At 42.3% G+C, this 25,291-nt stretch overlaps 2 protein-coding genes across 3 annotated transcripts; both read right to left on the reverse strand.

Annotated features, from left to right (window-relative positions):
• Positions 1 to 970: 970 nt before the first annotated feature.
• On the reverse strand, positions 971 to 10,618 carry ston1 (stonin 1). The gene is made up of 4 exons (XM_085478002.1): positions 10,427 to 10,618; positions 3,823 to 5,758; positions 2,031 to 2,233; positions 971 to 1,913 (listed from the first exon to the last, which is right to left on the reverse strand). The coding sequence occupies exons 2-4, from the start codon at positions 5,672 to 5,674 to the stop codon at positions 1,848 to 1,850; spliced, it is 2,121 nt and encodes a 706-aa protein (XP_085334128.1). The 5' UTR covers positions 5,675 to 5,758; positions 10,427 to 10,618; the 3' UTR covers positions 971 to 1,847.
• A 1,339-nt stretch (positions 10,619 to 11,957) lies between these two features.
• ppp1r21 (protein phosphatase 1, regulatory subunit 21) lies at positions 11,958 to 25,128 on the reverse strand. 2 transcript variants are annotated; one of them, XM_085478004.1, is made up of 22 exons: positions 24,435 to 25,128; positions 23,185 to 23,253; positions 22,784 to 22,930; positions 22,518 to 22,595; positions 22,232 to 22,396; positions 22,072 to 22,130; positions 20,712 to 20,806; positions 20,441 to 20,493; positions 20,123 to 20,272; positions 19,538 to 19,639; positions 19,356 to 19,444; positions 19,133 to 19,269; positions 18,839 to 18,931; positions 18,303 to 18,430; positions 17,605 to 17,754; positions 16,583 to 16,675; positions 16,026 to 16,280; positions 15,651 to 15,686; positions 15,417 to 15,533; positions 14,861 to 14,959; positions 14,624 to 14,752; positions 11,958 to 12,963 (listed from the first exon to the last, which is right to left on the reverse strand). In XM_085478004.1, the coding sequence occupies exons 1-22, from the start codon at positions 24,492 to 24,494 to the stop codon at positions 12,934 to 12,936; spliced, it is 2,334 nt and encodes a 777-aa protein (XP_085334130.1). In that variant the 5' UTR covers positions 24,495 to 25,128; the 3' UTR covers positions 11,958 to 12,933. The 2 variants fall into 2 exon arrangements, with proteins under 2 accessions (XP_085334130.1, XP_085334129.1); XM_085478003.1 differs by having other exon boundaries at positions 22,518 to 22,619.
• Between the last annotated feature and the right edge of the window lie 163 nt (positions 25,129 to 25,291).

Consider the following 25,291-nt stretch of genomic DNA (forward strand, 5'->3'; position numbering starts at 1 on the left):
TGTGAATGAGCTTAATAATATAAAGTGCTTTGAAGCACAGGCAAAGTAGAAAAGCACAGTTTAAGATCCAGTCCATTCACCATTCTTCTGCACATCTTGGCTGTAAAGAGTCGTTAATTTAGATGCTGTTGCCTTCTTATCAAAGAATGGGGCAATTCTTCCTTGACCTGTGGTATCAACAAACCATATTGACCCAGGGAACTGCCACTCACTTTTTTAGACCATTTTCTATAAACTCCAGAGATGGTTTTATAGAAAAATCTCACTAGATCAGCGGTTTGTGAACTATTCAGAGCAGCTCGTCTGGCACCAACAACCGTACCACATTCAAAGTCACATAAATCACCTTGCTTAGTGTGAACATGCCTCAGCACACGGAGTTGCTGTCATGCGATTGGCTTAGACATTTGGATTAAGGAGTTGAACAATTGTACCTAACAAAGAGAGTGTATATTTTAAGACTATACTTAAGAGTTATGATTGTCAGTGACAAAATTTGTAAAAAAAAAAAAAAAAAAATCATAACTGGACTTTAAGTGTTGCTGAAGGGCAGTAAAACTCATTTTACAGATTTAAGAAGAACACGTTTTCTTTTAAAGAGGGAGAGACTTAATAGATTGCATGTTGAGGCATTGGTTGAGAATGACTCATAAACACAGATGCCCTTATAAAACATACTGCATAATAAAACACCAGCAGTGTAGTGAAACAATACTGAAACTTACTGACTTCTCTGTCTGTACCGGCGTTCTGAGCAACTTCATGCAGCTGCCTGCAGCAGTTTATCATGGCCTACAAATCATACGTCTCAGCAAAAGCCTGCAGTGATGGGAAGCATTTAATTTTCACACTGTTTTGAATCTTAGTGAGGTGCAGGTTTATAACTGCTCTGCCCCCGTGTTGAGTAAATTACCAAGTGTGGAGAAAAAAACGAGTGCGAGATAACAGCTGTGAAAGAAGTACTACCATGACTCATTCTGGTTTAATTGCTTTTTCTTTTTTACTTTTGATGTATATAATATCCAGCTTAAGCCAGGTACTTCATACATAAAAGTTATCAATAAACACCTTTTTGTTCAGTATGGCCCTTCACCCCTTTTTTTATTATCATATATAAACCCGATTCACAACCCAGAGAGCAGAAAGATACAGAATTGATTTGTTTAAATAAAATTACAGTCCTCCAACACAACACAACCTCAGTATAAAGTCAAAGGGTCCGCTCAAGATAAACAATACTTTTGTTGCTTGAGACAAAAAGAAATCTCACTTTATATATTATCAGTACCCACACAACGATCCAACATTTTCGTGCCATTTCCACAAAGATTTTGTACAAATAAAAAAAAATTCAAAGTGTGCCAACTTTAAATATAGATGGACAACACAGTAGCACCACCCGTAGCATCGGTTGATATTTAACCTCTCTAAAGTAATGATCTCAAAAGGCCATTACTTAAGTTGCTTATATTAGACAATGTGTTTGGCGTGCATTTATTAATTGATGTTGATAATTCTGGAGGACAGTGCAGATATTGCAGATGCAAGCATAATCGTATAAGCTGTAAATCTCATACAATTTATAAATCTATTAAATGTAAAGTGCTAGGTATAAGGACTGTGTTAAATTGTTTATTAGGGCTAAACAAGTTCAGTCTCAGTTAAAGGATATAAAAATCATAGAACCTCCATCAGAAATGCTACCAAGCTGCATGATTTTATGAATTCTAAAACCAGATATAAGCAGAAAGTCTCGCTTCACCCTGTTATTTTTAATATCCCTTCACCTTTAAGATTTTGAAAAACATTTTATAGGAATAACTTCCTCTACTAAGTGTCTTTAATCATCATTGCGTCATACAGCCAGACTGCCTCTGTGACTCTGTTTCAATCCATTTCTTTTCCACTTCCACCTAAGAAAAGAAAGAAAGAAAAAAGTTAGTTCCAATAAATTTAAAAAAAAAAAAAAAAATCGATCCACAATTAAGCACAGATGAAGATATTTTTATTTTTCCGTTGAAGCATCTCACCTGACAGTGATAGCGCGTCCAACTGGTCACATGTTTCTGCGGCTGGATGTCATTCACAGTGCCCAAGGATTTAACCCTGGTCTGTGACACAACCGCGCCCACAATTTCACATTCCATCGTGACAAAAGGGTACCAGTCATTTGGGATCTCCTGATCAGATCCCAGCTCCAGTTTGCAGGAAAATGAGTGGGGATGATCCAAGGCTGCAAAGCAGGAAAGAAAGGTCACTTGCAGCTGTCGTCGTACATCACAGCACGACAAACATACTGTGCATAGGCAGAAGGAGGCAAGAGTAAAAAGCAGTATGAGAAAAGGATGTGTAAGGCTAAATGTTAAGGGGGACCTATCATGCTCCTCATTATTTCTGTCACTTATGTACTGTTACAGTAGTCTCAGATTAAACATGGCTACACTTTCAAATAATGAGGTCAATGTATGTGTAAAGCTTCAGACTGCACCAAATACTCTTTTTAACTGGTGTCCTGTCTCTTGTCTCACAGAGCCCTGGCTGTGGACATTAAAGTTAAAGCTGCTGTTCAAACCTTCTGTTTACAAGGAGCAGCCAATCATAAGAAAGCTAGCTAAAAAGGGTCGGAAACAGCATGTTTCAGACTTTGCACCAATGAAGTAGAGCTGGGCGATATATCGAGTTTTTAAAACATATCGATATATTTTTATACGAGATATAAGATGTGACAATATCCTTTATATCGATATAGTCTATGTTACGTTATAATTATAGTTGTGGAGCCGCAAGTTTGCCTCTCTTTCGTCCACTTTTGTCTCTACGCAACGTTACTCCGCCTCGCCTTCACTGAAGACAACTCCCCCTCCTACCCCATCGCTTCACGTGCAGGCAGCGACAAGACGGACACGGCAAATCTCCGTTAACGAGTTACTGCGCATCGCCCCATGCGTGGGGCTGGACGGCGTCAACGTGCTAACGAGCTAAACATGCTAACGAGCTAAACATGCTAACGAGCTAACCGCGCTAACCCTAAAATCCTTTCATTCTCTCAAAAGTTGATAGCGCGCCTTATGTATGAATTCTGGTTGTGCTTGGTGGCCGCGAACCGATTTTATGTGGTACACGGCGTTCAGCAATCTGTCAAAAATGTTTGAGTACGACTTTGGTAAGCTACGGAGCTGCACCGCTTGATAGATTGTCGGCGCATTACGGCTACCGAGGAGCTTCGCGGAGTGATACGTACTGTGCATCAACGTAATATTACCGTATTGTGTGTGTATAAGGACCATAAATGGCACCTGTAAGAGACGTGGTTATGAAGCGGATTTCAAACTCCAGGCTATCAGTCACACAGTAAAACTTGGGAACAGAGCAGCTGTGAAATCTGTCTTTGTTATTACGCTCAGCGTCTTTTAGTTTACATTTTGACGGCACAATTGTGAGCTCTTTGTTTAGCACAAAAACAACCTTGTTTTCTTTTATTTATGGAGCATTATTATTTAATGAATGCTCATAATTTAATTTTGAGTAATTTTTCATGTACATCTGTGCTGTATGTTAATAAAAGTGCCTGTGTGACATCTGGGACACAGCTTTGACTAAGAACTCTTTTTGTTCTTACTTTATGGCTTAAAAAAAATATCGAGATATATATCTTATATCGCCATCCAGCTAAAAAATATCGAGATATGAATTTTGGGTCATATCGCCCAGCCCTACAATGAAGCATGTAATCACAGAAAACTATCCAAATTGACAGAGCTTAAAACTATATACAGCTGGAAAAGTATAACAGGTTCCTTTTTGACCTGTCATAAGCGTTACCCATATTCTTTGCAGGCAGTCTGTCGATCTTCCACACGATCGCCGAATATACATTCTCGTACTTGACGGTGCCAATCGACACTTGCATGACAGGCTGTGAATCTGCAGCGGTGACTGAGCCCAAGCAGGCATTTCTGTTCATGCGGGCCTTTAAAGACCTCTGTCGCAGTAAGGCCACCGTCTGTGTCACTTTGACCCAGTCGCCTGGCACCGGAACGCGGATCACAACATTCTCACACAGCGGGTAGTGAGTGTCAGACTCCCTCATGCAAGAAAGGAACGTGGTTGACATGTTGAGAAAGGCCTGGAGCTCCACGTAGGCACCTTGAACCGTTACCGTAGCTTTGATTGAGAAGGGAATTTCAGTGCAACCTAGGACCCTTGTTTTGTAGCGCATCAGCTCCACTCTGCATGCATCAGGAGGCAAAAACTTGATCAGTCGCGACCTCTGAAACTCCATCTCATTCACGCATTTGTGGAAATGGTAGCCTGCAATCTCCATCCAGAGTTCACTGCCCTCCTCTGAGCCATAGCTGGAGTCAAAGTGCAGCAACCCGAGGTCATTAAGGGCAAGAAAACAGTCTCCTAGTCCGTTCAGAAAAGCAAGACAGTGAATCTGGGTGAAGGCTGTTTGCTCCATTACGCCCCCACACTTATCTAGCTGTATCCAGATGTGATCGGTGATCTGCAGCGACAGCTCCTGTTCCTCGTAGTGCCGCCTCTGCTGGTGGGGGACACTCAGTTTGAAGATCTCCTCCTCCATGGAGACCACCAGGTCCTCGATCTCATCGTGCACTGTGGAGCCAAACTTGAGGAGCTGCTCTACCTCAGCTTCGTGACTAACCTCGAACTTTGGGTGAAAGCGCTTCTTTTCTGTGTAGGAGAAATGTTCCACCTTGACTGTGAGGACTTTGCGGGGCTCGCTGTAGCTTTCCAGTTTAAGATCCGAGAGCCTGCAGTGAGGGAGAAGCTGAAATTCTTTGAATGGCTTCTCAAGCCCTTTCTCATAGAACATCTGTAGCACACCTCCCGGCAACAAGCGGAGATAGATCGGTCCCCACTGACGCGAGGACATGCGGTTCTTTTTTTCAGGAATCCTGAGCATGATAGACCAACCGTCTCTCTTCTGACTACGAAACAAACCACGAGGTGCAAACTGAGATGTACCTTCACTTAACACCTCACTTTTGCAACTTAGCCGCCTCTGCCCTTCTTTGTCTGTCTCTGTCTGGCTGTCGGTTTTTGTATGTAGGCCTTCCAGTTTGTTGCAAACAACAGAGAAGGAAAGCTGGTCACGCTGAGGCTCACTGCCATCTTTGGTCCGTATAAAGAAACGTGGAAGGCTGTTGTCCGATTCAGAGTCTGAGGAGGAGCTACCCGCATCCGTATTTAGTCTAGGTCCATCCCAGAACGGGTTAAAGTGTCCTGAATTACCCTTGAAAGAAGGGAAAGGGCTTGGCCCATCTGATGTTTGATTCAGGGCCTGTGGTGCAGGAGAGAAAACAGAGGTGGTAACTGGGCTGGAAAAACTCCTTGAGAAGTCCTTCTTGTCCCATGTTTTGGAGTAAAATGGTGACGCGCTGCTAGGAACCCCACCTTCAGGAGTGCTAAACGGTGTACTACATGGTACACAGGAACTTCCGCTAAGACTTGAGTGACTTTGAGGCGATTCCAGGGAACTACTAAAGCTCCAGGAAGTATCTTTGATTGGAGGAAGCACTAATTTCAGGCCGTTGGGACGCGGCACTGATGCTTTGATAAGTCCTGGGGACTGCAGAGGCTTCTGAGGTGACGATAGCGGTGTGCTGTCATCTTCAAACGTGACCCAGTTTGAGTGATTTGTGGAGCACATGGCCAAAGAGGTCTGCAGACCGGTTCAAAACGACAGCTCCTCCTTTGTTGGATTAACTGTCCCCGAATTCAAAAGTCTTCTTCTCTGTTAGAAGAAAAAGAAAGAAGAATGAGACACTATTGACCCAAGTTCAAATGTAAAACTAATTTAGATCAAATCTCTAAAGTCAGCTCCCATGTCAAAGCACGAACAACTGAAACCTTTGCTATCGGTACAAGAGAGAGCCCTCGAGGACATAAATAAATCATGTCTTTAAAGTACTCCATTAAAGCTTAATCAACACCTGACCCGGAAAAAGTTCATTTCTTTTTTCTCTATTACAATTACCTAAGGTTCGCTGACGTGACAGCTGAATAAGCATTCTGCAGCCCAGTGTTGGCGAAGAGGGAGTCGAGTTTCTCACACCACAGATTTATTTTTTTTATAGACATTTATTAACTGGAAACTCTCAGAAGTAATTCCATCATAGAACATGAAAACTCATTCCCGGAGTTTTATCTTTTAGCTATAAAGATGAGGGTTAAAGGAATGGTGACAGGAGACTGCAGGGAATTCTTGCACTGACAGATTCGTCTTTACACCGGTAATTGTAACAGGGATTTCATGCATGTTTATGCAACTTTAATAAACTCACTCACTCTCACACATAGACCACCTCCTTCATTTAGATCAGTTGTGCAAGCAATACAAGAAATGATACAGTCTTTATTCTTCTAACAATATCCCAATACAAAGTGTGAGCCTGAGAAATGGGTGAAGAAATCTGTTCTTCTTAGTCAAAATAGCAAGACTTTGGAAAGCTGTCGATGCAAACCAAACACTGCATCGCAGTTTCTCAAAGGATTTTTAGAATCTCTCTCTCTGTAGCTCAGAATTTTTTTAAATGCATAGAGGATAAAGCAAAAGACTTCAGAGATGTGGCAGTTCAAAGCTGCTGCAATGTAAAAAGGTGTATTTTAGACCTGCTGTGCTGTCTAAATATTTCAAAGCCAGCGTGCTCCAAATTGCGTGGGAGAAAAGTTAGCCATGGCAGAAAAAGTCCAGCCTCGTTAAAAAACCATGAGGTCAGATGAGAGAAGCAGGTACACTGGGGCTCATCTAGTTCCACACGAGGCTTCAAAAAGGGACAAAGTGTGCATGGCATCTTTATGGTGGATGGTATTTTAATATATGAATGAGATATTGAAAAAGTATGGCGATATTGCTAAACAGGAATGACGTTCAGGCTAATCTGCCAGTGGTTAGAGAGTAAACATGTTGTAATCTTTATGCGATCTCGCAGTTAATTTTCCAGCTACTCAATCACAATCTGCCTTTTGATGCGCTGGCAGTTCAGCTCTCAGTAATATCCGGCTCAGTGAAGCCCCCTTACAAAATACAGACGCTTCATCTTCCCATAAAAAAAGGGGGACAGAAAGCCTCAATTACAGGCTCCCTCTGCGCTCCAAGACGCAGCCATGACTTGCATGGAGGAGACATGGAGTGGAAAGTTCCTCTTGCTACAAATAAACATGGAAGTGTGTGTGTGAGTAAGGGAGGGTGTTCTGATTCAGAAGAGTGGACTGACAACTCCTCAGTCAAACAGTGAAGAACATCTTTCTAATGAGAGGATGTTTGCAAGGTTTTACGCAGACGTTTCCACGAGCTCATCCGTCTCTCCAACTTATAGAATCCATCTGCTTCGATTCACAGAGGAGGAGGAAATCTCCACAGGGGGTTACTGACAGTCTTTCAAACTCATTTCCAAGCCAGCCATCTCTTCCTGGGCTCTCCAGCAGGCAATGCAGAAATGAGACTCTGCTAAATCAACAGAGGACAAAAGAATACATTCCACACATTCCTCTGGGACAAGCCGCTTTGCACACAGGAAATAGCAGGCTGCTGTATTCGTGTGAACTGACAACAAATATTATCTTAATGTCAGTTTATCACACTTCAAAAATCCACCAGTTCTACAGGTCATAAATTTGGATTGGCAGTAATAAATAATCAGACCAAAGCGCAGCGAAAAGAGACTGGGGATTAAGAGAGCCGTATGAAACTAATTATGTACTTTAAAAACAAAAACAAGTCGGAACTACCATGAGGACTTTTACACTGACTTATTATTGTTTCGAGACTTAAGATGACCTCATCAGATTTCTACCAGCTAAAAACCAATGCAAAGTTAAGACCTGTAATTCTGCCGGGCAACGTCAGGCTCCCTGTACAGGTTGGTTTGCATTTAAATTACAGCCCTGCAGTTATGACAAACAGCCAACAAAGACCATCCGGCTTCTCAAGTTACTGATACTGATCATTACTGTAGTTATTTAAATTGCTTGCTAAACCAAGGGTAGGCAAAAAAAAAAAAAAAAAAATTGCACACCTCATGGACATTAACAAGGTCTAATGCTGCTTAACCACAGCTATTTGGCCTCGCTAGTTGCTGAAAATGTAAGCTTTAAAAGGCGCCAGTCGTGCAGAGCATTTTGATATTGGTTTTTTCAAAACTGCATGGGAGGATGAATACACGCGCTAACAGATCAGCTGGCAGATAGTGGAAAAATTAAGCATGGAGCATGAGAACATGCAATCCACAAAGGGGAACAGCCATGAAACAACTGAAAATAGTATTGCTTATATGGTTAATTACTGATAAATGATGACTGAGTGGAAAGTCTTGTGGTTCAACAAAACTGCTGAATTTGAAAAAACAAATACACACACACACACACACACACACACACACACCAGGGCTTGAACTCAGCAGACAGATGCTTCCTGATTAAAGAAGACACTTTCCTGCTGGATTCTCTGGCCACTTCCTGTACATTCACACCACAGCCTGGAATATTTTTCCTTCGAAATAAAACTTGTATATATAAATAAACAAAATAAGACACTTTAAAATGAGAGGGCAGGTTGCTACCATTGTAACCACAATGAGAGCATGGACTAGTGCAGAGCTGAAAATGTGATGACCCATTTCCAGTGGCAGCAGTGGCATCGTGTGCAAAGTGAGCTCCCATTAACACAAAGCACAGGAGCGAGTGTGGGTGCCGCAGCTCTTTTTGTCTCCTCACACGTTGAATGAATCAGCGTTATGTTAGTTATACACTTTAATCCCGGGATTCCCTGCCGCATTTATTGTGGAAATTTGTTCCAGTTCAGACAAGCATGACTGGGAACAGAATGAGGAGGAATGAATGGGGGGATGTTTGTGGATGTAGTTTACTCATTTAATTATGCTTTCCTTTCATCTGGAATGAAGGGATAAACTATTATAAACTTGTGCTTAAAGTATGAAAACAAATAATAGAATAAATTAAAATGTATAGATATTAGTTCTAGTACACAGGGGGTTTAAGCTGCAGTCTCTAGTACAGGGTTGACAAACATAAGCCCCACAGGCCAGAGTTGACCTGGAAAATACTCAAATCTATCCCACTGAACTGCTTTGGAAAATGTAAAAGACAGCATACATTTTGAACTTTTTTTTTAACTGCATTTTCATTGGTTTTACAGCTTTTCCTACTGATAATGACCCCCTCCATTACTCCTGAGTAATGAATAAACCACTCAATAAAGGAAACCCCCCCCACAATCTACTATAGAAATTTCACAGTGAGTCCACAAGGAAACAAATACTGTGAATTAACAAAAACTTTCTGAGCAAAAGCAACCAAAACCTTTTATTTAATTTTACACCTTCATTTCTTACACGTAAGCCCAAAAAGACATGCTAACAGATGCCTTTCATTACCTAGAGCAGCATTTTTTTTCCTCAATCTGGCATGTCCTGTTTAAACTGCTCTTCTTATTCTTACATTAAAATATCTCAGAGATTAAATGTATAGTTAAACAGTTTCTTTCCCCTTCAAATCAAAGTGGGCTGTATGTGGCTTACATTGTAAAATGAGTTGGAAATCCCTCTACCAAGTACATTTCACTTGTCCAAATGCATTTATTTTTATAAATTGTACTTATGTAACAAAATTAAACGGGAAGATTTACATGTAATCAAAATACTTGTAAAATGAGTTTAACATTCCTGCTGTAGCAGCTTTGATTGCTACTAGAGGATGTTATCTAATGTTAGTAGACTATGATTGGGCTACTTTACTGTCTTTATGACTCTCGCACTGGTCTCTTCACTGCTAAAGTGGCTACAGTCCAGCAAAAGTTACAAAATCTCACATTTAGCCATACTTATTAAAAGTTTACTGTATTAAAAAAAGGCTACACATTTCCTATTAATATCATCTACATGCGCAGATAAACTGTATGCCTCCTGTTAAATCACACTTATTTGATACACTGTTTCATTGTCACACCCAGCGCGCGGTCAGTTGGCTGCCAGACACAAACACTAGTTGCTGGAAAACAACATTTCTTTTCGTCCCATGGCAACTCAAGACTGGACACACAAAGCAGTACCAAGCATGCTGTCATCCACAACAGAGGCAGCCCCGCGTCCCGGACAGAGAGGCCCAATCCTGGGATAAAGCTCCGCGCCTTTTGTTTTGACGCACGAGCTCGAAGGAGTAAAGTTGTCACCCTGAGTTTACTTTTATCGTGCTCTGGCTTTGCGCACTTTTAGGTGAGCACCACACGCGCCAGTCACTCTCGACCGAGCGACGACACGACAGCACACCTGGTCGACACTTACAAAAAAAAAAGAGTACACTAAAACAGTTTATTTGGTTTTTACAACGTGACCTGAACTAAACACAGCTCCCTGAGTACAAGCGAAAAGGAAAACATACTCACAAACTTAGCAGCAGCAGTGACTAATTCAGGCCATGACTTTTTGTTGCTTTGTTTTTTTTTGTTTGTTTTTTGATGGACACGTCTGAACTCCGACGTCGGCCCGGTCCTGATCAAAATGGCAGAGTGTAAATCCTGGGACTTTGCACAGCCTAGCGCTTCCCCCTCCCGAGTTCAGACTGATGGTTGTCCTCCGACGGGACACTGTGGGACTGAACACAGCAGTGCTGCGTTCACTGCGGTGGGACACATCAGAATATTGGCTATTTCTGGACATACGTTAACTTACTAAGTTCATATTTCGACAAATTAATGTTAATATGCTCACTCAGTAACTATCAGAGTTCAGATACGGTTGACAATGTTTCAAAGCTAACCATAAACATAGCACCCAACTGCCACATTTATATAAAGTGTGTCATTACAACCTTTGGCCTTGTGATAGTTATTCAGTTTAGCAAAAGATTAAAAAAATAATTTTAAAAAAGAAAAGACAAGTTGATCATTATTTCATCACACACAAAAAGAGAATCTCGTCTGCCCTTTCACCGCTGTTTACAAAACAAAAGCACGTAAAAACTTAAGTTGTATAAAACACACAACTTCAAGCAGGGTGTTTAAATCGCCTAACTTTACAGTAATATAAATGCCTTTGGTATTATGTATAGTAATTCTGCAGCCTATACAAACTTCTTATTAGAGCTACTGTACTCTTCAGTCATGTACCAAGAGTACTTGAAAGCATCGCGAATTTCTATAAAACGACGTTTTTCTTTTCAAAACAAGTGACGCCATCAGAAACTGCTCTTCTAGTCCCCACATGTCTGTGCCTCATTTCCCAGTAGTTTGGGTGTGTTAGCGGCTGCTTTTTCGCCTTTTTAAATTATACACAACTTACAATTCCCAGTCTCCCTCACCCCCCATAAACGCAGCAGGTAAAGTTAGGTCAATTTTAGGAGTGATTAATAACCAAGTGACTCTAAATACATGACACATTTGTTTTGAGCAAGCTCTTTATTTTGCGTCACATATTTGATGTGTGCTTTTCAACAAGTTACAATGTGAGAATACAAGTTTCTTGCTTTTTTTTTTTTTTAAATATGTTTAGAGGGCGTTGGCAAACCTGTCAGATCAAAGGTCTGCTGGTCTGCTGGCAGCTGTAGACTGGCAAACAAAAGGATTTAAATGAACTGCTCACAATCACTTCTGGGCTTTTCTTCCTTTTACCTCATGTAAGTACAATTTTAGTGTAAACTTTAACTGCCCTCTGCCATGACTCAAAAGTTTTCTGAGCACCAGTTCCAGTGTGGGCCGATCCCTCTGCGATACATCTCTGTATTGTAGCCTTAGACGAGACACACACTAAACTAGCCACAGATGTCAGTTTGTAAAATTTGTGGAAAATAAAAGTTTTTTAACCTCTGAATAAATGCCTCTTGTATATAGGCCTATATCATTTTTTTACTCATTGTACAGTACAATTACATGATTTTAAATGAGGTTATATTCACATAAACCCTTTTTTATCCACACGTCGTACAACGTCGAGAGACTGCCGTTCCCCGCCAGGCTTCTGAGTGCACATCCGCACTTACTTTGGTGATAAAAATGACTTGTTACAGCATAATTTCACAGAGATAAATTGACATCATTTCACAAGCTCCAACTTGTCCGTCCCTTCCCATTAAAGTAAACACGGTTAATCAGTGCTTCGAGGCAGACATCTTTTCTTTCCTCCACTCCTAGACGACTGAAGATTTCTTAAAAATGAGGAATGAATTTAAGCATATCTTTGTTATGGTTGGGATTTTAAAGCCCTTCTTTTCAGAAGCTTGTGTTATATGCTAGTGTCAGAAGGGACGTGGGGGGATTATTATCTCAAATTTGATCTAAGAAACAAAAAAAAGGTAGTTGTAAAACATTACTTATGTTGTAAAGCCTGGTGCTACAGTCACACGAGGACACAACAGTCTAAGCGCGCACACACACACACACACACACACGTACTGTTACAGATAAGCAATAAAAAATGCACAGTTCCACCGTCTCTCATACGCACATTAAGCTGGACGACTACACGCACTGATTAACAGGGTTTGGTCTTCAAGTCTTGACTTCAGTGAGTATTAAAAACTTCAGCTGCTGCAGCTGTTTATCTTCTTCTGCTCCTTCTGTTGGGAAAGCAGCGTGGTTTGACACAGAGGTCAAGCAGTAACTTCTGGTCCAGTTTTGGAAAGCTTTTGTTTTTTAGCAAATTGTTTTGTTTCATGTACTTCTGTGACGAGGAAAGGGGGGGAAGGAAAAACAAAGCATTTTCAGTCAAATGTGTTTGAGCCTCCAAACAGTTTTGTACTGCCTTCAAGTGGAGGAACTGCAGGCTCAGGTGGTTATCCTGTGGTTTGGTGACAGTGTTGGTACCAAGACGCTGCAGGGAGGCTTCGAGGTTCAGGTTTTCTCCCAGGGTGCCTTTATAGTGGCGTCAAATGGAGCTTGAGCTTTGAGGAGCAGCACTAGCGGCCTTTGTTCTTTTTGGCATTTCCCTAAAGAAAAAACACACACACACACACAAAAGTGAGCTCAGTCCTCTAAACTCAAAGCAAGCCATATCCAGGGTTGGTGCAAAAGCTAACGCTCTGTGTTGCATTTCAGTGCAGTGACTAAGACAGACAAAATTCGTATTCCGTTTCAAAAACTGAAAAACATGCTGAGGCTGGTGTGCTGGCCTTCAAGAGAAAAATCGCCCCTTTAGATCACAAACATGCCGGGTCCTGAAACTTCCCAGCATGCAGCCATCCGTGTGCGCACAAGCAGGGGCATGCACGTTTTTTCTTCTTTTAAAAAAAAAAAAAACAGCCCTCTCCTTTACTGCTCCTGTAGCTTAATGGCTTTTTCAGACGTCTGCGGCAGGTGCTTTTCCCATTAAACCTCGCAACAACCGCAACGCCACCGCTGACCTCCCACTTCACCTCATAACTGAGAAACTTTACAATGTCACACTTCACTAGCGGCTGATCCTTCACACTCCACGTGGCCGTATCGCTTCTCTTTCGAGATTTGGAGGGACAGGGTGGTGGTACGGTTTGGTCTGTAAATGTTCAACGAGGAATTACTGTCAGCTTTATTCACGTGCCAAACACATTTGCTTCGCTGACATGAACGCTCACTTTCGTAGAGATCAGGTGACGGATTTCCACTGCGGAATATTCCACTTGTTTACCTTAAAAAACTCCTGTATGTTTTGGGTCACTGTCCATGTGTAGCGTGAAGCACCATCCAATCAACCCTGCTTCATCTGTGTGAATCTGAGCAGAGAGTATAGCTCGATACACTCCGTAATTCACCCAGCTGTTTCTACCTTCTGTCACATCACCAATAAACCATAGTGACCCATCGTTACTGTAAGCCAAGCGTGACCACACCATCACACATTAATGCTTTGAATTATGAGCTGATCCCAGCCTGCCCCGTTACATTCTTCTCCCCTTAATTCTGCTACAAGTTGATTTTAGCTTCATCTGTCCAAAGAATATTGTTCCTGAGCTGGTCGGCCTTTTATAGATGTGTTTTGGCAGTCTAATCTGCACCTTCTACTGTTGTGGCTAATCACCGGTTTGCTCCTTGTGGTGAACCCTTTTACTCTCATTATGGCAGACTTTGAAAACGATACGCCTACCTCCTGGAAGAGTGTTTTTCACTCAGCAGGATGTTTAAAGGCTTTTTTCCTCTGCTTATGGAAATGATCCTGTGATCATCCACCATTTAACCTCTCAAAAATATATCGAACTGTTTATTCGGCTGGTGGATTTGTGTTGTTTTCTCATTGTAACGATGACCTTCTTCACTTGGACCAGCTGACGTTGACCACACATTTTAGTGTTCACAGAAAAGTGCAAATGCCAGCGTGAACTAGAATCAACTCCAGAACTTTAATCAGAATCAGAATACTTTATTGATCCCTGGGGGAAATTATTTAACTTTAACTTGCTTAATTAATGCCAAATTGAATGTATATACGTAAGCAAAGTCTACACATTAATGTTGTTGCGTTGACATACGCATTCAAATGATATCACCGCCCAAACATTTCAGAAACCTAACTGGAGACTGGCAGCACCTCACAGCTGAGAGCAAACCCTGAGAGGGAACCAAAATTTTAAAAAGAAAATATTGCAAAAGAAGCTGGAATTCAAAAGGTTATACCTTGCTGCCCATTTTGAGCGTGTCGATTTCCTCTCGCTGCTTGCTCAAAGTCTCGTTCATGCTGCACAGATGGTCGCTCATCATGCTAAGCTGGTCTTCGTAGCTCCTCTTAGTCGTAGCCAGCTCATCCTGCGTGTCAGGCCCAAACAGTTACAAAGTGAATGCTTTTTGACTTGAAAGGACGCTAATGTTTACGCTTTATGCTATAACTGGAAGCTCTTTGGCAGTGCATCATACCTGCAAGCGTGTGATATTCTGATTAGCCAGTTTGACCTCCTCACTGAAAGTCTCCCGCGACTTCTCGGCAATGGCTAATCTCTTAGCCAAAGCTCGACACTACAAAGGGAAAGAGAAAAGTAAACAACTTGCTGTGCCCTGATGATTTTAAAGCATGTCTGGCAGGCTTTACAGATCGGTTTCAAAAGCTGCAATAACAGGAAGGATTTCTTTGAAAAGTAGGTTTATTTAAGAAGAGTGTCAAAGTTGCAGGAAATCCACAATATTAGTCTCTGCTGTTAAACCGTCACGTCTAACTCGACATCAGGCGCATTTCTGTTGCTATAATGCCAAACTAAGGCAAGTGACAGTAACTTTAACAAGTCATTTACATCGAGGGTAAGACACAACATATTACTTAAAATATTTAGTGTCGGTTTTTCAGTGGAGATGGTAATAACCCCGACTCGAGAACCATTTTCAAAGCACAAAGAGAATATGTACTTGTAAGGCAAACTAACGGTCTTTCTTACGACACACAGTTACTTTGATAAACAACTTTCAGTAAGATCTTCACCTCAGAGTGAAAGTGCACAGCTTTGCTATCTGAAATCTGGAGTTGGGTGGTGAGCTCTCCTACTCTGGCCATGTAGTGGCTCTTTATCAGCTGCTCCCTAGACTCCTCGTCTCCCACCTGCAAAGTCAGACACAACATCAAGCTACACAAGATTTTGTTGTCCTTGGAGGGAGCATTATTAGATGGGTACAAATTCTGCACTTAAATATTTTAATCAGATGTACGGACACTCACATGCTCATCTGTAGGTGTTGTGCACAACATTCCAACCTGGTGACAAAAAAAAGAAACGAAAAGTAAGACAAATGTAAAATATATAAGAAAAACACAAAAACAGACATGCAGGATATAGCTACAAACTACAACACACGTGTTACAGCTACTTGAAACAAACATTATGAGAGCAATCTCAGCACTGAATAACAACAGCATTCTCCTACTCTGCCACATCAGCTCTTGGACGTCTGTGTTTTATTAACCGGCTTAGTGTGGAAGCCAGAAGAAAACAACAATAATACTCCCTTTGTTGAAACAAATCAGTGCCAAGGACACAAAATTTCCCCTGCAAAGTGAAAGCAAACAGCAGACCGAGCGGTCACGGAGAAGTACCAGGCTCGTGCACAGCGTCGGCTCTTTTTCTGCAGCTTTCAGTTCTGCCGCTGCTTCTTCGTGGCCCCGCGTGAGTGCGCCGGCTGCAGCCGTTTGCGAGTTCGGACTTCCCCCGAGAGCTGCTGCTAGCTGCGCTTCCAGTTCCGCAATGCGCTGGTTCTCCTTTTCCAGCCGCACCTTCCCTAACTGGGCCTCCAGCAGCCAGTGCTCCTTCTCCTGCTCCAGACGAGCAATCTTCTCTTGGCTCTGCTGCACCTGCAGGAGGCCAATGGGGAGAAGGAGAGAAGTGGACAGTGAGCTTGTGGATACGGAAACGAGCAAAGGTTAGGAGTTGTAAGAAGGAAACTATACAATAATCCTCACTGGGTTTTATTATATGGCTTCGCACTTTGATAAAGTGACACATTTATGTGAAACATTGGGCACTTTAAAAAGTAAAACATCAACAGCTTTGCTAGCTGTCCACACCTCAGATAATACATGACACGACTGTGTTAAGACAGGACAGTTTTTTCTCTACTTGTATCACCAATTTATCCGTATCTCTGTATTTTTACCTGCTGAGTGAGACCTTCTCTGCTCTCAGTGGAGCTGGTTAGTATGCGACGGTTTGACAGGGCTTCTCTGTACGGAACAGACTGGGGCTTGGCCTAAATGGGTGAATAAAACACTTATTTTAGTCATTTATCATTTTTAAAAATCCATGTAATATTCTTAAAGAATTTGAATTCTGCAGAAGCAGGCTTAAAATAACACTCAAATTGATTAAAAGTAAATGAAAAAATGGAATTATAAAATATAAAAACAACGTAAAAGCAGATCAAAACATTTATAAGATGTAAAATGTAGATATGAGACTCTCTGAGAGATGAAATACTTACAAAGACTTTCTTAATGCTTTTGAAAAGATATTACAAATCAGTGTTTTTAATCTCACTAAGCACACTGATCTAAAGTCTGTGAGCTGTAAGTTGAAAGGCTTCAGTGTTTCCTACTGATTCAAATCCTGTTTGTGGTTGGGGGACGTGTGTGTGCATATATGCGCTTCATTTCGTCCCCCCCCCTCTGCATACATTTTATTTGCCAAGTACTCTGTGACAAGTAAATAACTCAGCAATATAATCAGCTGCTGCTCCGATGAGGGTTTCTCCTGCGAATCAACTCCACTGTTTCGGACTGCAGCTGGTGACGGTAGCCCTCGCTCTGCTCTGCAAGTCAGCGCAGAGGAGCGTGAACCAGTTCTCCACCTGCTGCAGGTGTCGATTAAAGCGGCCCTCCGACTCAGGGCGGTTCTCCAGGGCACGTGAGGGGGCGGGGACCACTGCTCCTGTGCTGCCAACTGCAGTACAAGACGGAGGAGCTGCACTCCGAACGCAAGTCAAGATCCCCTTTTGGGAAGCGGCTAAATGATATTAAGCACTTGCAACGATCCAACCAGTAGGAAAAACATGAAATATGAATTTAAAGGCATAATAAATACTAAAAGTAGTTGAAAGACAGAACCTCTCAGCCAGCCCAAGTAAAGTCTATTTAAGGGAAAAGGGAATAAAGTGGGAAATAGCATGCTACACACACTAACCTTTTTGACAGCTTGGATATAGGCTGTTGCCTTCTTTTTGTTGGCCAGCATACTCTCTGCTTGCACGGGGTTAAGAGCTGCCGTGCTGCCTCTCGGACTGTAGCCCGATGATGTGAAGAAGTCCAAGTTGTTGCTGAAGAAGGTGGCAATCTGCAGCAAGTTACAGCGACATCACGTGTCAGATCTCTCAAACAAAACGGATATCTCCTCAGCTGAAGAAACCCTGACACTCAGCGTTCTGTTTACCCTGAGATTAGCCGCTGTGTTTACAGCAGAGAGCCAATTCCACCACCAAGTATTGAGGAAGATAAATGTTGGAGCAATTAAGCCTCTGCCTGCTTGCAAAATGCAGCTCACTCCACATGTCGTGGGCTGTGCTGCAACCCAGTGGAGTGTCATCCAATCGGCACACACACACTTCAGCCGACAATTCGCTCGATTCACAAAAATCATTCATCCCTGTGCTCTTGCTGGGGAGCAGCTGTACAGACTGCAATTTGGACTGTGTCTTTCAACGTTTAACCGCTGCCCACCTGAGTCCCGCACTTCTGTGCTCTTCCATTTGTGGCAATTTACCAATGTGACCCAGTTGCAGAGACAACTCACTGCTACTTACAATTACGCCTTTATGTATTGAAGCTAAACATACACTACAGGAGATATAAACCTGGCTGCTGCCTGCCCCCTGTTGGCCATACCTTGCCGGTGCAGCTAGTTAAAGAACCCAGAGATCCCAGGAGGCACTCTGTGGTGGTACAGAGCTTTTGGGTGACGGTGGGGAGCTCCCGCTCAATGTCGGCCTTCTGGTTGTAATGCTTTGACATCTCTGGACACACAAGGAGCAAAAAAGAACAGCAGGATTTGCTTTATGTTCCAAATTTAGCTTAATAAACGTGGCTCAATCAGTGCCTCGCTCCCTGACCGGTGTTTTTTTTAACAATAACCAACAGGTTTTCACAATATTCTCATACACTAAAACTGCAAGATTTGAGTGAACATTTAACTAAAATACCCAAACAAAGGCGCTTGTTACAGAAACCCATTCTCACAGCTAATTGCCTACAAAAGTGACTCTTCTCCAAAGAGCAAAAAATTATGCTTCCGTCTGCTGATTCATTTGAATAAACTTTACACTGAATCTTCTGGATATTTAGTCCTTAAAAAGCTGCTTTTGCTGTACTATTTATGAATGAAGTACATAAAGAAATCTGTGTACGAAAACAGATCCACCCACCTTTAATGGCATCATGTAGACTGTGCAGGCAGGCGGCCAGCTGGGTGAAGACGGCTGACGTGTTGCTGTGTGGCATGGCATCCTGCCGAACACCTGAGACACATCGCGCACATTCGTCAGACATGTCTGCTCGTCACTTCATAAACCCTCTGCTGTATTTACATACTACCAAATTCCTCTATTCCTTCAGGAAAAACAGCATTTAAATGAATATGTATGTATATAATTATTCTGGCACAGTACTGACTGAGAGCTTTTAGACAAAAAGAGCTCAAATGCTGTGTGATAACCTACTGGGTAAGGCCAAAAGGTTAATGTAGTTCTGCAGTTTCTCAAACACAGATGTCACTCGCTTGATGTCACTCTGCAGCTCCTGGTTTTTCGCACTAAGGGCAGCAGTACAAAGAGGTGCCTCGCACTCTTCTTCGAGGCTGAAAGCACAAGACACCCATCACAATAGCCTCCTCCACTCTATTTGTCTCTATCTCACACACGTGTACACACACACACTGCTGACCTTTTTAACTGGTAGGGAAGAATCTTTTGGAGAAAGTGGGTGTATGACGAGAAGTTGTCAGAAAAAATTTTCAGCTTGACCACAGTTTCCTTTCATTCAAAACAGAAAATCACAATTAGTGTCAATTTGTTTTCTGTCTCTAAACAAACATATGACCTCCACACCCTCCATCCAAAACGTACCAGTACTGTGACAGTGTCCTCTGTGATGCTTTGGTATAACTGGAGAAAGCTGTCCTCCAGGGGGCGCACATAGGCTGCATTCTCATGCAGATACTGAGAAAACTGGGTTAAGAGAAGGAACATACATTAAACGAAATGCGCCTCCTTATCTGGCACCAATAAGGCTAGCATAGTTAACTACAACCAGATGTGAAAAGTCTTTGTTAGTCTGGTAAAAAATTATTGCGACTTCCTAGATGGATGTGTTTACTGGCACCTTGTATGTTTGCAAGACTGCTTTTTTATTGTAATACCTAGACTGATTTTCCTAAAATCTTGCCTCTGACATACACCCTCAATAAAATAATCATTAAAAAGTCATTAAAAAAAACAAACTAAACTCAACTAAAACTAAACATTTTCAATCAATGAGAACTAAACTGAAACAAAGGAACCCACTCGGGAAACCGACTGAATTAAAATAAAAAGTCAAAATGAAATAAAAAATAAGAGCTGATTAGAAAATGCAAAACTATAATGGCTTTGAACACCAGCATGCATTGTATTTGACAGAATGCCTGTACCTTCCCTGTATGGCTGCCTCACCTTCTGGTTCAGAGGGGAGATGGTCTCAATAGAGGAGTCCAGGGGGTAGATGTGTACTCTCTGCTCTGTGTAGGAGTGGACGTTCAACAGAGCAGCCACCAAATCCTGGATGAAACTCATGGCCTGGCCTGCTACATCCCGGGCCTTCAGCTGAAAGGCGGCACAGTGCACAGATCGCTACTTTACCACCCTTTCTACCTAAAGGCAACTCAGTGTGTTATCGCTACATTGCTGTACAGGTAATATTTTTAAAGGTGGTTACTTGAGATGTGAATCTGTACTTGCAATACACCCGAATGTGTTTGTTTTCTCACTTACCTGGTGCCTTCGATTGTGTGATGGCACGTTTAGGCTGTTGTAGTCACTAAATTCTGCAGAGATGGAGGAGAAAAAAAAGCAGCATGTAAACTAGAGCAGAACTTCAACCCCCGCAATGAACTTTTATTAACTTTGCAAACACAGTTTAATTGGTTGCGTCGGCGCAGCGTTACAGTCGTGTGTAGCGTTACAGTGCTTACTCCAGGGTAGCGTGTAGTTATAGTATCACTGACAAGGATGGAAATGTTCTCAAATAGTACCAGATACTCACTGGTGTCATTAAAGGGCACTTTCTCCTGGATAACACTGCTGCTTTGTTTCACCTGTCTGTTCAGCTCCGACTGGCACCGCCTCAGCTGCTGCTGGCTGCAGAGGGAGATCGAAGAAGTGTTGAGCTGCTCCCAACATGCATTTCAAGTTTGTGTAATTCAGTTTAAAAATACAATGTGCAGAAATGTGTACTGCAAGATTTGCATCATGGCTCTACAAAATGTATTATGTACATATCTTGTATTTGTCAAAGTCAGTTCAACACTCACATGTAGGGATGGGTACCGGTGTCCGGTGCCATGATGGCACCGGTTCTGACATAAACGGTAGTAACCAGACCGAAAAGCAGCGCACATTTCGGTGCTTTATTTCGGTGCTTTTTTTCCCTGAGCTGTGATACACTTTAGATTCTAGCCAATCATTTTACGTTTCCGAGGATAGTAGGCGGGGCCAGGTACGTACGTTCAGTTAGAGCAGAGCTACAGATTAAAAATGTCCAAGGCGAAGCGGTCAAAAGTCTGGCTGTACTTCATAGCAAAATATGCAAACTCAGCAGCCTGCAACAAGTGCTTTAAGCTGATACTGTGATACTGTCAAAGGAGGTAACACCTCAAATCCGATGAAACACCTGGCGACGCATAGCGTTTTTTTTAAAGCCGAGAAATGCGCCGTATTTGATAGCTTGCTGCGAGACCTCACACCGAGCACATCTACTGCGGGTGGGTTGCCTGTTATGCAACATCCCCCAAAAACACGAAGAGGAGAGTCCTGGCCCCTAGCCCTGCCAGTGTAGCAGAAATGATGACGGATGATGGTGGCAGCAGCCGTTCTTCTCTGCGTGAGTAGCTAATTTACGTTGAGTAGGCTAACCACGTTATTACATTAATGCATGTAAGGTGAACTAGCAAACATCATCATAGCTACATGCGGCTGTCCTCTTGTTTGATGGCAGATACTCCCTTCACCCTGGCTAAAAAGGCTAAAATGACCAAAGAAAAAGTGGAAAACAGTTAAACATGAGAGGTTTAGGACAAAGTTTGTGTTTTTTTTCCATTGATTAAGCACTGCTTCCAGCCAAGAGTGATACCATATATGCCCCATAGCTGCAGAAAAGGCTAACATTGTTATCTTTTTACAAAAAACAGAGGTTTTTGGACCAATTTTGTGTTCTCCATTCTTTAAGCACCGGTTTGAGCACCGTTTGAGCACCGGCACCGTTTCAAAAGTACCGATTTGGCACCGGTATCGGATAAAACCTAAACGATACCCATCCCTACTCACATGGTTACTTACAGTTACTATGCTGAACAATGTTATAGAAGAATTAAATCATTCAAACTACGAATAAAATGTATATTTACCAGTCTTCTGTTCGCATTCTGCACTCTTTTGCTTCTCGTTCCAGAGTTTGTGCTTTCACCTGTAAAAACAGGGGGAAAAAAATAATTTTTTAAAAATTAAATGTTATCAAAATTGGCAATTGTGTGAACAACTTCAATGTTTCTCCCACTGAGCCCTTACCTCTAAACGTGCTTTGTCACTCTGCAGCCGCTCGATCGTTTCTGCATACTTTGTGGTGAGCCCGTCCACGACGCCATGGTGCTGCTCTGCATCCTTCTCCAGCTTTTCTAGTCGCTCCCTCAGCTCAGCCTCCGTCTTCTTGTGCCGCTCGTCTGCTTCGTAAAACTGACAAAGACACAGCAGGAAGCACAGCTGTCACATACGTGACCTCCCCTCGTATCCTAGACACATTCACTGTAAAATTTGTATTTTAAACATGCACTCTAAGCACCGCGTGGCTGCCTACTTGGATGTGAAGTCGCTCATTTTCTTCTATCTTTTTCTGCAGGTCCTCATCAAAAACACTCTGGGTTTGCAGGCCGTGCTGTGAAGGAGAGTCTCCTTTACTCTGGAGGAGATTGGGGGGCTATTAACTATCAACTTGTCAGACAAACATTACTGTGAAACTACCATAACTTTAAGACCACTACAAAAAAATAAATAAATATATGCTGCTCCCGCTAGTCCACTGTATAGCCACTCCCGCATTTCCCCCTTTCCCCTCATGTTCACCTTCCCCTTTTTGCCCTTAGCTTCACTAGCAGCCAGCTCCTCTTGTAGCAGCTCCACCCTCTTGGCCAGCTGCTGGTTCCTGAAACTGAGACTGTCCATCTCCTGCTCCTGCTTCCTCAGACTCTGGTCTCTCTGCTTCAGCTGCTCCTAATGGCAGAAAGAAAGTAATGACTTTGATGAATAACACATGCAAGCAAATCACAGCCTTTAAAACAACATGAAGTCATTCTGTTGTCATTGTGCGACAGCAACATAATTCATGGTAACACTGCAACAAGTACAGGTCAGACTTGGTGATCACATTTGGTTTGCAAATATGAAAAACAGAGTTGCTTACAATGTCATTTCAATGCTTGCTTTCTCAATACTTTGCTTTCTTTTTTAAATATACATCATTGTACCTTTAGTGAGGCAGAGTTGGCCTGTTCATCCACAACCCCCTTCTTCAGCACTTGGTTCTGGGCACGTAGCTGTGAAGTACACACACACAGAGGAAAAAAACCATTCAGATGTAAAAAGTACAAACTGCTGTTTGAGATGCAAATGCAATTTTAAAATAAAGAGTACACGGCAAATCTCTGCTCAATAATTATGTGTAGTTTTGATTTTTTATTCAATTCTATGTAGACAAGATCAGAGCAGGTAATCAAATAATAGTCTCCGCTGCAATTTTGCCTCCTAATGACTCCAAAAACAAGAAAATTGAGATGAATCCATTAGTGTGTTTCAGTGTTGCTCTCATTTTGCCTTCTGTTATAAATCATGTGACTTTTACCGTTCTCTATAAGCCCAAAATATTACGTTTGAGATAAATATGAAGAAGAAACGTATTGTCTGTCAGACTGTGGCATGCTTGTGTCAGTTCTTTTTTTAATATACTTCAAGTTCAAGTCAAGAAAAGTTTGCTTACTGAGTGACTTTTCCACATTTATAAGTAATGAGTTATGAGTACTGACCATACAGGAGAAACCCGAACTCAGTGCTTTTTACTGTATGATCAGTAGCCTCTAAAGACATGCTTATTACAGCAAGAGTCTGTGCAACAATCACACAGTCAGCATTTCCTGAGGATCATACACTGTTTGGCTGCTGGTGGGGAGGAGCAGAGTGGAACAGGAAACAGCTATAACGCTCCCGGAGCTGTCAGCTGACACAGAAACAAAGGCCACACAGGCTTTACTGTCTCTAAACTGTTTAACCATTAAACAATAGTTTACATCCTTTGAACACCGCTTATTTCTAATGCAGCATGCAAGACATTTTCCCACGCAGCCTAAGGAAAATGCACCAAACAAAGCATTAAAGCTACACACAGGCTGATAATGACACCTGTGTGTGTAGCCTCGGCGGCTAGCCTACATCTGTGATAATCTACCTTATTCCAGGTGAACTGTATTAGCTTCTGCTATACCCAACAAAGTAGGTTCTATGGTCTAAGTTATGTGTATGTCTTTGACAAGCTGATCTGCTTCACTTCACTTCACTAATCATAAATATCTCAGGTGTTGTTTTCCATTGAGTTCAAGTTCACGCAAGGCACAAAACACCGGGTAGCTGACGCTGATAGCTCACTGACAGGTTCTGTGTAGTAGCCTTGTTAGCAATAACAGGTAACAGGTATCGTTAGCAGTAAACAGAGGCGGTGTTTTACCTTTGAATACTCCTGTGCCAGTTTGCTGTATTTTGTCTGCAGGTCTGTAACGTTAGCCATGGCGACGCTATCTAGTCGCCAACCGGTGATGCTAGGAAACGTTAATCCTCAGTAGCCGGACTGGCCAAAGGCTGTCCGGTTAGCTTAGTATGTAGTTCACGGTGTCAGTTACTTGCAAGGTTGACGTCGGAGACGGTGAGCTGTAACCTGGCTAACTCAGGTCGGTTAGCCCACTGGTAAAATTTCTTAATCCAACAAGGCTTCTTCCGCTACCTGTGAGAACTGAACTCGGGTACATTATGACAGTAGGTCTGTCATCAGTCCCGGAAAATAAAACGGACAGTGGTCAACAGTTCATTTCCCAAAACACGTGTTTATTCCGATCTAACAGTAATGTCCCCTTTTTTTTTCCAAGTTAGCACCAGTAACGCAGACAGAGCCTGTTAGCTAAGCGAAGCGAAGAGGCTATGTAGCAAAACAAACCCCGACGAGGAGCGACACATGTATGTGGTTTTATCTGACAGGAGCCGGTGACCCGCGGCGTCCGCAAATCCTATTAGAGAGTAAAGGTAGCGGCTGCTCGGCTAGCAAAACAGCCCTAAATCCCCATTCATTTGAAGGAATACTTTCATTTTCTAGCTAACCCGCAAAATCCTCCTGAAGTCTGAGCCAACAAGAGAGGCGAGCACCGAGGTCAAAGTGCAGAAAACAGAGAAGAAGGGAGAAGGAGAAAGCAGGGCGCCACCTAGCGTTTGAAGAAATAGATAGATAGATAGATAGATGGATAGATAGATAGATGGATAGATAGATAGATAGATAGATAGATAGATAGATAGATAGATAGATAGATAGATAGA

Source organism: Copadichromis virginalis, linkage group LG13, assembly GCF_057382275.1.
Source record: "Copadichromis virginalis isolate Kocher_CV1m ecotype Utaka linkage group LG13, C_Virginalis_male_GT1.1, whole genome shotgun sequence".
Classification (NCBI taxonomy): Eukaryota; Metazoa; Chordata; class Actinopteri; order Cichliformes; family Cichlidae; genus Copadichromis; species Copadichromis virginalis.